Here is a 15,671-nt window from a genome sequence, read left to right as displayed (position 1 = left end):
CACTCAGGCAGTGTAGTGTGGCAGTGGGGGAAATGTGCAGCAAGGCTGAGCACTATGGCACTCGTGCCCAGGTATGACTCATGAGCCAAATCCTTGGCCACCCTTGCTCTGTGCAGTCCCAATCTCTCTCCATGTGATTTTCATATTTTTGGAGCCCTGAAGAAAAATTTTCGTGGCTGTCAATTTGTTTTGCATGAAGAGGTGCATGCCTGGGTAAAACCGTGGTTCCATAGGCAACTGCTAACATTTTTCCATATAGGCACTGACCATCTTGTCAAACAATGGGATAAGAGTATTAACAGTTGTGGCAATTACTTACAAAATAATAAACAGTGTATTTACCTTTTTTTTACGTCTGTCTCATTTTCATTTGACCACCCCTTATAAATTCAGAAGGAAATGCTAATAAAATGAAATGCAGAAAAACAATAAATTAATTACACATTCTACAGCACAAGTACCTTTTGGAATTATCTGATCTGTTTCACCATACACATGTAAAGTAGGAATCTTCACTGTCTTCAGGTAGTTCTTGTAGTGAGGAGAACACAATGATCTGAAGCCCGCTATCAAAATCGCAAATTTGAAAGAAAATGACAAACCTGTAAAGAAAATGAAAACAAAATGCGTTATATTAGTAACTAAAGATTACATTTGTCTGATTTGTGTAACTCAAGACTATTTTCTTACTAATACAACACAATCTTAGTAATTTACAGTTTCTACAGCTACCAGAAAAACAATAAATGGACCAAAGCTGACCAACATTCATATAAATATATATTGTTAAAAAGAATCTATGATTAAATACCCCGCTTTTGGAACATTTAAAAATTCTGAAAGAGAGAAATGGAGTTGTCTTTTTATTTTACTTCATGAATTGTCTGTCCAGGTCTACTCATCCCTACATTAGCAGCTGATAAAAAGATGTCCATAATGGTTTTAAAATTCATGTTTCCATTTTCATTTTCTACTAGACGTAAACTTGTTAAGTCATATGAATAAACACAGTTTATAGTCACTGCATCCACTGAAATAGTGCCTTGAGAAAGCCACAGTCTGCATTGGAGCACATTAACACATATATGAGGGTATTTCGGAAAGTAAAGATACACCGTACGCCAGAGGCACAGAACAGTTTTGGCGAGCAAGTTGGCAACATTGGTGTTAACCTTGAATCGTTAGCTTTCTCCTTGCGGTCGTTAGCTTTCTCCTTGCAGTCGTTCGGCAGTTGAACGTTGCTTCTGGTTGGAGTAGGTCATGTTTAAAATGGCTGCGCCGATTCAGAATCCCGCCAAATGCGAAGTGCGCTCCGTCATATGTTTTCTTCATGCAGAAGGTCAGCGACCAGCGGATATTCACAAAGAAATTGTTTCTGTTTATGGGAACATTATGAATCAACAAAATGTAACGAAATGGTGTCGTCATTTCTCTGAAGGTAGGACCCAAGTTCATGACAAACAAAGAACAGGTCAGCCATCTGTGATCTTTGATGCCCTTCTTCGGAGAACGGAGGAAGCAATTCATGCGAATAGACGTCTCACATTGAAAGAATTGCATCAGATCGTAAGGAACGTGTCAATGACAACATCTTTATGACGTTGTGACTGTCAAGTTAGGGTACAGGAAATTATGTGCACGCTGGGTTCCAAAACTGTTAATGGAAGAAGACAAAAAGAAAAGGATGGGCTTTAATTTGATTTGATTTGATTTTTTATTGGTCCAGTTTTATCATATAGCACAAATTGTACAATTGATATTGGACAGGTCAAATACACTCGACTTCTTCACATGCTATGCTGAAGCAGGTGATGAGTTCCTTGATCACATTGTGGCAGGTGACGAGACATGGGTTTATCACCATACACCTGAATCCAAGCAACAATCAATGAAATGGCGCCATTCGAATTCACCAAAAGCCAAGAAATGCAAAACGTCGATTTCAGTGAAAAAAATCATGGCTTCTGTTTTTTGGGACAGACAAGGCATTCTTCTGTTGGAATTTATGCCCCCTGGAATGACAATTAATGCTGCTGCATATTGCCAGACTTTGATACGTCTTCGAAGGGCAATTCAAAACAATCACAGGGGAATGCTGACAAGTGGAGTCCGCTTGCTTCATGGCAACGCTCCGTCTCACACAGCACTCGTAACCAAAGCACTACTCAAAAAATTCAAACGGGACGTATTGGACCATCCGTCATACAGCCCGGACCTTGCACCTACCGACTTCCATGTCTTCCGTTACCTGAAGTCACATCTTGGTGGGAAATCATTCCACGACGATGAAGAGTTCAAAGATGAAGTTGAAATGTGGTTCTGACAACAGGCGGCAGCCTTCTATGACTGTGGGATACAAAAGCTTGTGCACCGACTTAACAAATGTTTGGATAACGGAGATGATTATGTCAAAAAATAACAAATAATCCAGTTAATAAGATGTAACTGACGTTTTCTAAATAAATGTTATATTTAAGGACTGCGAGCCATTGTATCTTTAGTTTTCGAAATGCCCTCTTAAATACAAAAACATGAGTTCATTCAAATGATAACTTGACAGTTAAAACAAATAGATTCTGAATTTGCATCATTTGTGAATTAAATTCATTCACATTTATGCAGAGAACTACTTAAAATGGGTTACACACAAGACTAGAATCTATGTACCAGTCAGTCACTGATGTAACTGCAGCAGAGCAGATAGGGATATGAAAGTATTAGGAAACAGCTTATCCTACAATGAGAGAGGCAGAAATAAGGAAAGGACAAAGGAAAATTTTGGAAAAAAGAAAAGGAAGCACACATAACAATAGAGGAGAAGTCGGTCACAAACCTCAATCACAAAAGTCACACAAAGAATAAAGTTACAAGCAAGAATGGAACATAAATTTTCTTTGTATTATCATTTTAGAAACTGTGGTGTCACCGCCAGACACCACACTTGCTAGGTGGTAGCCTTTAAATCAGCCGTGGTCCGTTAGTATACGTCGGACCCGCGTGTCGCCACTATCAGTGACTGCAGACCGAGCGCCGCCACACGGCAGGTCTAGAGAGACTTCCTAGCACTCGCCCCAGTTGTACAACCAACTTTCCTAGCGATGGTTCACTGACAAAATACGCTCTCATTTGCCGAGACGATAGTTAGCATAGCCTTCAGCTACGTCATTTGCTACAACCTAGCAAGGCGCCATTATCAATTACTATTGATATTGAATCATGTACCGTCAAGACCGACGTTCACCATTAATGGATTAAAGTTAAGTATTCCACCAGCTACGTCCTTTTTTCTAAATTCTAATTTCCTTGTCCTGTTCCAGACCTCACGCCAGCCTGCGTGAGCTAAAACGCATGCCTTTCGGCCTCCTCTAGCAACACGGTGTTGGCTCTCCTGCCAACCAAAACAGAAACAAAGTTACATAAATAAGTTTCCATGAAAAGGATACTGCTACTCACTGTAAAGATGACACACTGAGTTGCAGACAGTCCCAACGAAAAAACTCTTACGCATTAAGCTTTCAGCCAAAGCCTTCTTCAGAAAAATGGAAACACGTGTGTGCGCGCGCGCGCGCCCACACACACACACACACACACACACACACACACACACACACACACAACTTCTAACACCAGCAACTATGGCCATAACACAACTGTGTCGCATCGAGAAGGAAAAGAATTAGATGTATGTGTGTTCATATCTGAAGGGAAAGTACACAAACAGATCTGTGTCACAGCCATGGGCACCTGAATGACCACCCCCCCCCCCCCATGCCAACCTGTTTATGGACTATCTAGAGGAAACCCTCCTAGCTTCCCAAATCCCTGAACCCTTAATCTGGTTCAGGTTCACTGATGGTATCTTCATGATCTGTACTCCGGGCCAAGACATGTTATCCTAATTACTTCACAACCTCAACATCATCTCTGCCATCCACTACAACTAGTCCTCCTCAACCCAGTGTGCCACCTTCCTAGACATTGACCACCATCCCTCTGATCCTTCCACATCTGTCCACATTAAAACACACAACTACCAACAGTACCTGCATTTCACCAGCTGCCATCCCTTCCGCCCCAAAAATTCCTTTCCTACCACCTGGCCAACCGGGGATGGTGTATCAATAATGACAAGCTGCCTTGCCCAATATGCTGAAGGTCTCAAAAAGGTCTTCACAGACAAGCAGCAACAGCCAACAGATTTCCTGTACCACATCCCTACACATCCCCAATCCTCCATCTACTTCCAAGAAGTTCCTACAAAGGGGTGCCCACTTTGTCACCCATTACTACCCCTGGCTGGAATAGCTGAGCCACATCCTTTGTCAGGGCTCTGAGTATCTATCATCATGCTGTGAAATGAGGGACATTCTACCCCAGACCTTTCCTACCACTCCTAAAGAGGTGTTCCATCGCCCACTCAGCCCTAGCCCACCCCCTATGCCGCTCCCAATCCCAACCTCTAGTCACAGGTATCATGTCCCTGTGGAAGATCCATTTGCAAGACCTGCCTATCAACCCTCCCGGTACTTCCCATTCCCGTCCTATCACAGGCTTATCCTACCCCATCAGCAGCCAGGCCAATTGTGAAAGCAGCCAGGTCATATACCAGCTCTGCTGAAATCACTGCACAGCTTATTATACTGGTGTGACTACCAACCAGCTATCTGTCAGGATGAATAGCCATTGCCAAACTGTGGCCAAGAGCAAAGTGCAACACCCTGTGGCACAACATGCAGCTGCACATAACATGCCTGATTTCAATGGCTGCTTCTCAACCCGGTCCATCTGGATCCTCCCCTTCACCACCAGCTTTTCCGAACAGCGCAGATGGGAGTTATTCTTAAAACACACACTCCACTCCTAAAATCATTCTGGCGTCAACCTACAGTCCCACACCGTCATATCGTCTCCTCCCAATTAACGCCCACTCACTCTCATTGTGTGCTGCTCTCTGCCAATGCACCCACTGGTCTTTTCCCCTTCTCTGCTCCTCTCCTCCTACACTCCTCACTCCCCCACCCCCACCACTGCCACCCTCACTGACCCACAGCCTCCTAATGTTGCACCTGAAAGCCTTGTCCTGCCACCTAGTCCCTCCATGTTCCATCAGGCAGCACTGACTCATCTTTCCCCACCCGTACCGTGCTATTCCCCCCTTTCCTGCACCACTCCTGATTGCTGCTTCCACTCAATGAGACAATTACATTCTGGTCGGAGCAGCCAGAGACAGCAGTCATTTATGCATGAAGTGTGCTTGCTTGTGTGAACGTAAATGAATGTGATGAATGTGTGTGTGTGTGTGTGTGTGTGTGTGTGTGTGTGTGTGTGTGTCATTTTTTCTTTTCATTCTGCCTATTTTTAACTCAATGTGTCATCTTTATGGTGAATAACAAACTATCCTTTTCAGAATATTGTTGCTTTCCAACCTGGACTTTACCTCCTCGATTGTATGTGTTTTGAGGTTCGTGTCTACAATCTAGGTACACATCAAAAACCACACATCACAGTGCTGTAGCATGGTACATGAGGAGACAAAACAAAATCGTACAGCCTGTTAATAAAATAGTGCAATTCATTTATGGCAGCAGCAGAAATGTTGAGGCTGCATCAGTCCACCCTAACCAAATTCTTTAACCATCTGGATTGCTGATGACATTGTAATTCTGTCAGAGATGGCAAGGGACTTGTAAAACCAGTTGAACAGAACAGATAATGTCATAAAAAGTGGTCATAAGATGAAGAACAACAAAAGTAAAATAAGGATAATGGAATACAATCAAATTAAATCAAGTGATGCTGGGGAAACAGATTAGGAAATGAAATACTAAAAGTTTTGCTATTTGGGCAGGAAAATAACTGACAATTGCCAAAGCAGAGAGGATATAAAATGCAGATTGGCAGCAGCAAGAAAAACATTCCTGAAAAAGGCAAGTTTTTTTAAGACAGAACACAAATTTAAATGTTATGAAGTCTTTTCTGAAGGTATTTGTCTGGAGTGTAGCCTTGCATGGAAATTCAGACATGAAGAGAATATAAGCTTTTGAAGTGTGATGCTACAGAGGTATATTGACGATTAGATGGGTAGATCGACTGAACAATGAAGAGGTAATGTATTAAATTGGGAAAAGACAAGATCAGTTGACAGGACACATCCTGAAACACCAAGGCCACATCAGTTTGGCACTGGAGGGAACTGTGGGATGCAAAAATTGGGAGTTAAAGACCAAGGGTTGAATACAGTGAACAAGTTCAGATGGACGTACACTGCACTCACTATGCAGATATGAAGAGGCTTGCACAGGATAGGTTAGCGAGGAGAGCTGTCTTTGGAGTGAAGACCAGATTAACAACAGATACGATGACAATGATGACGACAACAACAACACATGTCCTGTTACAACAATCAGTTCAAATATAATAAGCTGCTTTATTTATTCAAGGTTGTGTTCAACCCTATTTGCGAATATTGCGAAGACACTGTTTAATCTGGAATGTCAAACTTTATGATAAAAAACCCAATGGAGTGAAGCTATTAATTACGGAGCACTTTAGTATATGTGGCGCACGCAGACAGCAATGACAAAAGTCATTAGAAAAGCATAATGCTATTACAAAAATAAATGTATCATTTCATTCATACTTAAATGGTGGCTGACCACCTAGAGCTGAAGTATCAGTGGTCAAAAAAGCTGCATGTCTTCATAGCACTTTGTGGAAAGAAAAAAAGGAAACAATGTTCTGAAAAATTCATTTAGACCTGCACATTCAACTACATCCCATTAAGACACATACTTGAATTAATTATAAATTCTAGTAACATGCTTAGGGGAATTACAGCTATCTGTTGTGCAATGATGAGAAGGGCAGGTTTCGGGGCTAACTTGTAGGTGAAAAACATCATAATTCTCTCAAGAATGATATTTTCTTTTTGGAAAACATGCACATCTTTTCTTTGGCACAGGAAGATATAGAGTGGAGAAAATGAAGTAAGGAAGTTTCTACTTACACCAAGATTGTCATAGGGAATGTTACTGAGTGGAGAATATAAACTCCTCTCATGCAATGCTGGCAACAAGAGAAATATCTAGTGTATGGCACTTACAACTGTTAACACTGTCAAAAAGAACTAAGGACTAAAGAGACCAGATAATAATCCAAAGGTAAATTTAAAAAGATAGCAGAAGGAGCTCACTATTTAGTTTGGGAGGAATTGAGAAAACGTTCACACAAGAGCTGCAAATATTTATGTAGCAAAGATCATAAATGTGTGCACAGTGACGGTGCAAAAACTGAATGGACATCTCAAGCTTGAGGATTTTCTTTCCATTTGCAAAGACTGGGGATACTTGCTTCAAAAAACAAGGCTGGTTTATTTATTTATTTATCTATTTATTCACACAACATGTTCCACATTTCCATCATGAAGGACAGCCATAGGGATATGGAACCAATCAAGTTCACATTACACAGGCACAGGCAGCCACCACTTAGCTTAGTGCTAATCTACTAACACTGCTAATCTTGGGAATTAAATCTACATCACTTTATATGTGCGTATGTAAATGGAAAAAATCTGAAGGTATGAACTTTATGCATAGTTTTGCACTAATGAGCAACATTCAATGCAAGTTAATTTTTTATATGCCAAAGCAATATTACTGAAAACTCAGCATTGTGGTTCCAGAAGGATGCACTTTCTTGAATGTTTCTTCTTATCCGTTGATGTCTAGTGTCGTGTATGATGTGGCATACACCCTGTCCCTCTCATTTACTTTGGTTTCTGATGAAGAATGATAGGGAGTGGGCACCTTCACTGTTAACCAGGGGCTGATATTACACAGATATCCATTTAAATGTTGGTTGCTTTTGTGTTTGAGTAATGAAATTTGATCCGGCCGCACAACCCCATTGTGTAACTGCAAGTCCTTCCAGTCCCAGAGACAGCTGATGCCAATTTATATTCAATGTATGAAAATTGGGAGTTTGAGAAAATTTAAGGGTCGTACAGAAATTAGTAATTATATCACACTATATATTATCAAGAGTCCTTATAAACATCTTGCATGAGCACACTAAATAAGCAAGAATCATTTCTCAAGCTAACTCAGGAAATTCTATTTGCTTAACACAAGCATTCACTAGAAATTTAATGCATAAGTTGTTGTTAGCAGACGACTTACATCCCCTTTCTTGCATGCCACACAACACACTGACAAAAGATGCGCCTTGTGAAAATCCAAGTAATCCATCAAAAGGACCATTTTCCTTAAAAGCATTGGTTATCACCTCCAAGCTTTTAGTGAAACCAATGCAAATGTCTGAAGGTTTCTTTGAATTAAATCCACTGTTCTCATCTGAGAACCACCAGCCATACTGTTCTGCAATGAAAAATAGCAATTTGAAACTACCAAAAGAATCAACAAAGCAACAAAATACAGAAAAAAATTATATGCTGTAGGCAAATCAGTTTAACATAACAAACTAAAGATTTACATTACATAAACTTTATTCTGGTCCAAGATAAATTGGCTACAGAGAGCAAATTACAGAATATTTTTCTTATTATTCTTCCATAGATAAAAACAGGAGACTCCATCCACAAGCAATTTAATTACACACACCTAATTATTAGCATGAAACACCACTTTTTGCCTAGGTTACTGCAGTAATATATCATGATGTGGATTCTACAAGGCACTGAAAGGACTGAGGAGCTATCCTGATCCACGATCTCTCAACATCCACCCACAACTCACAGAGATTGGTCAGAGTGCGCCAATGGCACACTTACCATTACATATGCAAACCACTGCCATGTACACCAAAATCTGTATCACTTATCTTTACAGTGGTGTGAGATTTGATGTAGACAGCATTCATGAATCTTTACAAAGGGATATTTCAAACAGGAATCCAGAATTTCTGCTTTGGCTTTCATACCTCCAATTATAGTTGTTGTGCCACCTATGGGTATCTGGACAATTACTTGAGTGCCACTAGCAGTCTTTACATATGACCAGAATTTCTGGGTTTTGTGAGAGGTCTTTTGATAGGGTCTGCTGCTGTTATCATTGAAGGCTTTACATATTGTCCTTTTGACAGGCAAATGCATTTCCTGAAGCATTCCTGTGTATATACTCCCATGCGTTGTTTTACAATAAGAGCAGTTTCTTTACTGAGACTGTATACAGCTCAGAGTTAGCCCCCACCCTCTACCCCTCACCATCATGAGCTGATGGACTGTTGTACTAGGTACATATCTATCCAGTACTTGGTCAATTATTTTTCAAACCTTGAGCCATCGGTTCCCAATATACTATATTCAAGGTCCTCCTTCAGATATAACACTACTACCTCTTTATCTGATTTCCTGAACATTTAAAACTTCCTACTTGTTTCATCGCCTGTTTTACTTCATAATTGGTATTGTTACAACTGCCTCATGGTGACTGATACCAGAGGTTTACTTGTTGTCATTACTACCAACACATTTCCATCACAGCGTGCTTCTGTTCATTGAGTTTTTTGACCATGTGTGTGTATTTTTGAGACCTACAAGTCTACAGCACCAAATGCACTTCTGAAAAAAATTGTTACCATCAAATGTATATTTAGGTGTTAAGGAGTATTTTTTAGAATATTTGTATGGAGTGTGCTTGTATGGAATGGAAAAATGGACGATAAGCAGTTCAGACAAAAAGACAACAGAAGTTTTGAAATATGGTGCTAAAGAATAATACTGAAAATAAACTGGGTAGATTGAATACCCAATGAGACAAATTTCACGGGGGGAGAAAGAAATCTGAAGCACAACTTGACTAACAGAAAAGATTGATTGATAAGACACATCCTGAGGCATCAAAGAATCATCAATTTGGTAATGGCAAGGGGTGAGTGACTGTGTGTGTGTGGGGGGGGGGGGAGGGAGGGGGTAGGAGGGCAGAAGGAAGGTGTAAAAATGACAGAGAGGGATCAATACTTGAATGCAGTAAGCGTGTTCAAATGGATGTATGATGCAGTAGTTACGTAGAGACGAAGAGGCTTGCACAGTGCACAGGATACACAGTAAAGGGAACGGCATCATACCGGCCTTCTGACTGAACATCAGAACACCAGCACATACTGCTAATACTTGTTTGTAACTGCATATTTCTGTCAAATTATTGGTCAAGTTGCTTTGGAAAACTGTTTTCTGTGTAAACTAACCCACACTAGATCAAAGTCTACAAAGAAGCAATAGATTACCCAGCAAATACAGGTACTGTATAAAACAAAAATTAACTTTATCTGCCAGCCAGAAGCAGCTCTATTGTTGATCCATTAGCCCATTACAAGACATACTGCAAAATACTGAAGACAATAATAGGGACATCAAATGCATAACAAAAAAAAAGATAATCACATCAAATAACAAGATAAAGACAATATGGGGTATAGTGAAGGTGGTGATTGGTAGACCCAGACATGAAAAGGGACAGGTAGCATTAAGAGTAAATGATACATTGATAATGTGTATGCAGTGTTGCAAAACTTTTTAACAACTGTTACTGAAAAGATGGAGTTGTCACGTTCAGTAAATGCTGCCATGAAATATCTCAGGCCAGTCATTGTAAATTACAATGAGTAAAACCCCTACTTCACCAGTGCAAATAAAGTCCAGCATAAAAATCTTTAAAATTAGAAAAGCTCAATTGGTTATGATAAAATATCAACAAAGTTAATTAAAGTGCATTTTTGGGATTAGTAACTCATTAAGTTATCACTGTAACTAGTCTTTTAGCAGTGGAACTTTACTTGAATGATTTAAATTTGTCAGAGTTGACCATCTGTTTTAGATAGGAGATAAAGAAACACTGTAAAATTTCTGCCCAATTTGATTTTTACGAGCATTCTTTAAAATTTTCAAAATGTTACTATCAAATCAGTTTCTTAACCACCTGACAACAACAAAATATATTATCAAACTCACAGTTCAGATTTCTCATGGGTTCTGATATTGAGAAAGCTATCTACAAATACAGCATGAATGTACTTAATTCATTAGACAATAAATTAGAAGCTACTGGTATATTCTGTGATCTGTCAAGGGCATTTGACTGTAAATTACAATTTTCTTTTACATAAATTAGAATATTATTGTGTAACAGGAAATGATGCAAAATGGAGCTAAGTCTATTTCTCTGACAGGAAATAATGGGTGTCATTAGAAAAGAGACATGTACTGAACTATCAGATTAGTTGGCTGATTTGGGGGAGAGGATCAAACAGCGAGTTCATTGGTCCCATGAGATTAGTGAAGGATGGGGAAGGAAGTCATCCACGCCATTTCAAAGCAACCATTTGCCTGTAGTGATTTAGGGAAATCACGGAAAACCTAAATCAGGATGGCTGGACACAGATTTGAACCGTCGTCCTTCCAAATGCGAGTCCAGTGTGCCACCTCGCTTAGTGAACTATCAGACATTATCCAACTACGAACTAATTACATGTGTTATCCCCCAAAATTCCATCTTTGTCACCTTTCTTTTTCTTGTGTATATGAATGACCTTTACCCGTGACATTACCAGATGCCATTTTCCCCCCCATGAACCATGGACCTTGCCGTTGGTGGGGAGGCTTGCGTGCCTCAGCGATACAGATAGCCGTACCGTAGGTACAACCACAACGGAGGGGTATCTGTTGAGAGGCCAGACAAACGTGTGGTTCCTGAAGAGGGGCAGCAGCCTTTTCAGTAGTTGCAAGGGCAACAGTCTGGATGATTGAGTGATCTGGCCTTGTAACAATAACCAAAACGGCCTTGCTGTGCTGGTACTGCGAACGGCTGAAAGCAAGGGGAAACTACGGCCGTAATTTTTCCCGAGGGCATGCAGCTTTACTGTATGATTAAATGATGATGGCGTCCTCTTGGGTAAAATATTCCGGAGGTAAAATAGTCCCCCATTCGGATCTCCGGGCGGGGACTACTCAAGAGGATGTCGTTATCAGGAGAAAGAAAACTGGCGTTCTACGGATCGGAGCGTGGAATGTCAGGTCCCTTAATCGGGCAGGTAGGTTAGAAAATTTGAAAAGGGAAATGGATAGGTTAAAGTTAGATATAGTGGGAATTAGTGAAGTTCGGTGGCGGGAGGAACAAGACTTCTGGTCAGGTGACTACAGGGTTATAAACACAAAGTCAAATAGGGGTAATGCAGGAGTAGGTTTAATAATGAATAGGAAAATAGCAACGCGGGTAAGCTACTACAAACAGCTTAGTGAACGCATTATTGTGACCAAGATAGATACGAAGCCCACACCTACTACAGTAGTACAAGTTTATATGCCAACTAGCTCTGCAGATGACGAAGAAATTGAAGAAATGTATGATGAATTAAAAGAAATTATTCAGATAGTGAAGGGAGACGAAAATTTAATAGTCATGGGTGACTGGAATTCGAGTGTAGGAAAAGGGAGAGAAGGAAACGTAGTAGGTGAATATGGATTGGGGCTAAGAAATGAAAGAGGAAGCCGCCTGGTAGAATTTTGCACAGAGCACAACTTAATCATAGCTAACACTTGGTTTAAGAATCATGATAGAAGGTTGTATACATGGAAGAACCCTGGAGATACTAAAAGGTATCAGATAGATTATATAATGGTAAGACAGAGATTTAGGAACCAGGTTTTAAATTGTAAGACATTTCCAGGGGCAGATGTGGACTCTGACCACAATCTATTGGTTATGACCTGTAGATTAAAACTGAAGAAACTGCAAAAAGGTGGGAATTTAAGGAGATGGGACCTGGATAAACTGAAAGAACCAGAGGTTGTACAGAGTTTCAGGGAGAGCATAAGGGAACAATTGACAGGAATGGGGGAAAGAAATACAGTAGAAGAAGAATGGGTAGCTTTGAGGGATGAAGTAGTGAAGGCAGCAGAGGATAAAGTAGGTAAAAAGTCGGGGGCTAGTAGAAATCCTTGGGTAACAGAAGAAATATTGAGTTTAATTGATGAAAGGAGAAAATATAAAAATGCAGTAAATGAAGCAGGCAAAAAGGAATACAAACGTCTCAAAAATGAGATTGACAGGAAGTGCAAAATGGCTAAGCAGGGATGGCTAGAGGACAAATGTAAGGATGTAGAGGCTTATCTCACTAGGGGTAAGATAGATACTGCCTACAGGAAAATTAAAGAGACCTTTGGAGATAAGAGAACCACTTCTATGAACATCAAGAGCTCAGATGGAAACCCAGTTCTAAGCAAAGAAGGGAAAGCAGAAAGGTGGAAGGAGTATATAGAGGATCTATACAAGGGCGATGTACTTGAGGACAATATTATGGAAATAGAAGAGGATGTAGATGAAGATCAAATGGGAGATACTATACTGCGTGAAGAGTTTGACAGAGCACTGAAAGACCTGAGTCGAAACAAGGCCCCCGGAGTAGACAACATTCCATTGGAACTACTGACGGCCTTGGGAGAGCCAGTCCTGACAAAACTCTACCATCTGGTGAGCAAGATGTATGAGACAGGCGAAATACCCTCAGACTTCAAGAAGAATATAATAATTCCAATCCCAAAGAAAGCAGGTGTTGACAGATGTGAGAATTACCGAACAATCAGTTTAATAAGCCACAGCTGCAAAATACTAACACGAATTCTTTACAGACGAATGGAAAAACTGGTAGAAGCTGACCTCGGGGAAGATCAGTTTGGATTCCGTAGAAATACTGGAACACGTGAGGCAATACTGACCTTACGACTTATCTTAGAAGAAAGATTAAGGAAAGGCAAACCTACGTTTCTAGCATTTGTAGACTTAGAGAAAGCTTTTGACAATGTTGACTGGAATACTCTCTTTCAAATTCTAAAGGTGGCAGGGGTAAAATACAGGGAGCGAAAGGCTATTTACAATTTGTACAGAAACCAGATGGCAGTTATAAGAGTCGAGGGACACGAAAGGGAAGCAGTGGTTGGGAAGGGAGTAAGACAGGGTTGTAGCCTCTCCCCGATGTTATTCAATCTGTATATTGAGCAAGCAGTGAAGGAAACAAAAGAAAAATTCGGAGTAGGTATTAAAATCCATGGAGAAGAAATAAAAACTTTGAGGTTCGCCGATGACATTGTAATTCTGTCAGAGACAGCAAAGGACTTGGAAGAGCAGTTGAACGGAATGGATGGTGTCTTGAAGGGAGGATATAAGATGAACATCAACAAAAGCAAAACGAGGATAATGGAATGTAGTCGAAGTAAGTCGGGTGATGTTGAGGGTATTAGATTAGGAAATGAGACACTTAAAGTAGTAAAGGAGTTTTGCTATTTGGGGAGCAAAATAACCGATGATGGTCGAAGTAGAGAGGATATAAAATGTAGACTGGCAATGGCAAGGAAAGCGTTTCTGAAGAAGAGAAATTTGTTAACATCGAGTATAGATTTAAGTGTCAGGAAGTCTTTTCTGAAAGTATTTGTATGGAGTGTAGCCATGTATGGAAGGGAAACATGGACGATAAATAGTTTGGACAAGAAGAGAATAGAAGCTTTCGAAATGTGGTGCTACAGAAGAATGCTGAAGATTAGATGGGTAGATCACATAACTAATGAGGAGGTACTGAATCGGATTGGGGAGAAGAGGAGTTTGTGGCACAACTTGACCAGAAGAAGGGATCGGTTGGTGGGACATATTTTGAGGCATCAAGGGATCACCAATTTAGTATTGGAGGGCAGCGTGGAGGGTAAAAATCGTAGGGGGAGACCAAGAGATGCATACACTAAGCAGATTCAGAAGGATGTAGGTTGCAGTAGGTACTGGGAGATGAAGAAGCTTGCACAGGATAGAGTAGCATGGAGAGCTGCATCAAACCAGTCTCAGGACTGAAGACCACAACAACAACAACAAGTTTGTTTTGTTTATAGATTATACAGACATTGCAATAAATAGCGAATCAAGTGTAGGCTTACAAAGATCAGTAATAAAATTTTACGAACATTAATATATGGTTCCTAGCTAATTCTTTGTTATTTAACTTTGAAAAAACACACTACCCACAGTTTGGAACTTGTTAGGGGTTTCCCGCCACTATATGCCTAAATATGACAGGTAGAAGAAGTTGACAGCATTAAATTCTTGGGATTGCAGTTTTATAATAAGTTCAACTCAGATGAGAATACCACAGAATTGCTGAAGCACCTAAACAAATCTCTATTTACAATGTGAGTGCCGTAAGACATAGATGATATAAAAATAAAAAGCTAGCATATTATGCTTACTTGCATTCCATAATGTTGTACAGGATTATTTCTTGGGGTAACTCATCACACCAAGCGAAAGTTTTCCAGGTCCAAAAATGTATAATAAGAATTATTTATGGTGAAATCAACAACATTATGCAGAGGCCAGTTTAGGAAACTAGGAATACTAACTACTGCTTCCCAATATTTTTATTCTTTAATGAAATTTGTCATTAAAAATACCTCTATTTTTCAAACCAACAGCTCAGTTTGTGGGAATCAATACTATGAACAAGAATAATCTTCAGAGAAATTTAAAGTCATTTACTTTGGTCCAGAAAGATGTTCATTATTCAGGAAGACACATTTTCAATAACTTGCCGGGATCACAAAAAGTTTAACTACAAATAAGGTTCAGTTTAAGAGGAGGCTTAAGGACTTATTAGTGGGCAACTCCTTCTATTCT

At 40.0% G+C, this 15,671-nt stretch overlaps 1 protein-coding gene across 1 annotated transcript in view; it reads right to left on the bottom strand.

Annotated features, from left to right (window-relative positions):
* LOC126260200 (esterase OVCA2) overlaps window positions 1-15,671 on the bottom strand; it is a 48,075-nt gene that overhangs the window by 15,032 nt on the left and 17,372 nt on the right. The window contains exons 3-4 of the mRNA XM_049957483.1: window positions 8,181-8,378; window positions 462-602 (exon numbers count right to left, since the gene is read on the bottom strand). Of these exons, the coding sequence (XP_049813440.1) occupies window positions 462-602; window positions 8,181-8,378 (339 nt within the window). The remainder of the gene's footprint in view (window positions 1-461; window positions 603-8,180; window positions 8,379-15,671) is intronic.

This window comes from Schistocerca nitens, chromosome 5, assembly GCF_023898315.1.
Source record: "Schistocerca nitens isolate TAMUIC-IGC-003100 chromosome 5, iqSchNite1.1, whole genome shotgun sequence".
NCBI classification, from domain to species: Eukaryota; Metazoa; Arthropoda; class Insecta; order Orthoptera; family Acrididae; genus Schistocerca; species Schistocerca nitens.
This window is presented reverse-complemented; position numbering and strand designations above follow the sequence as displayed.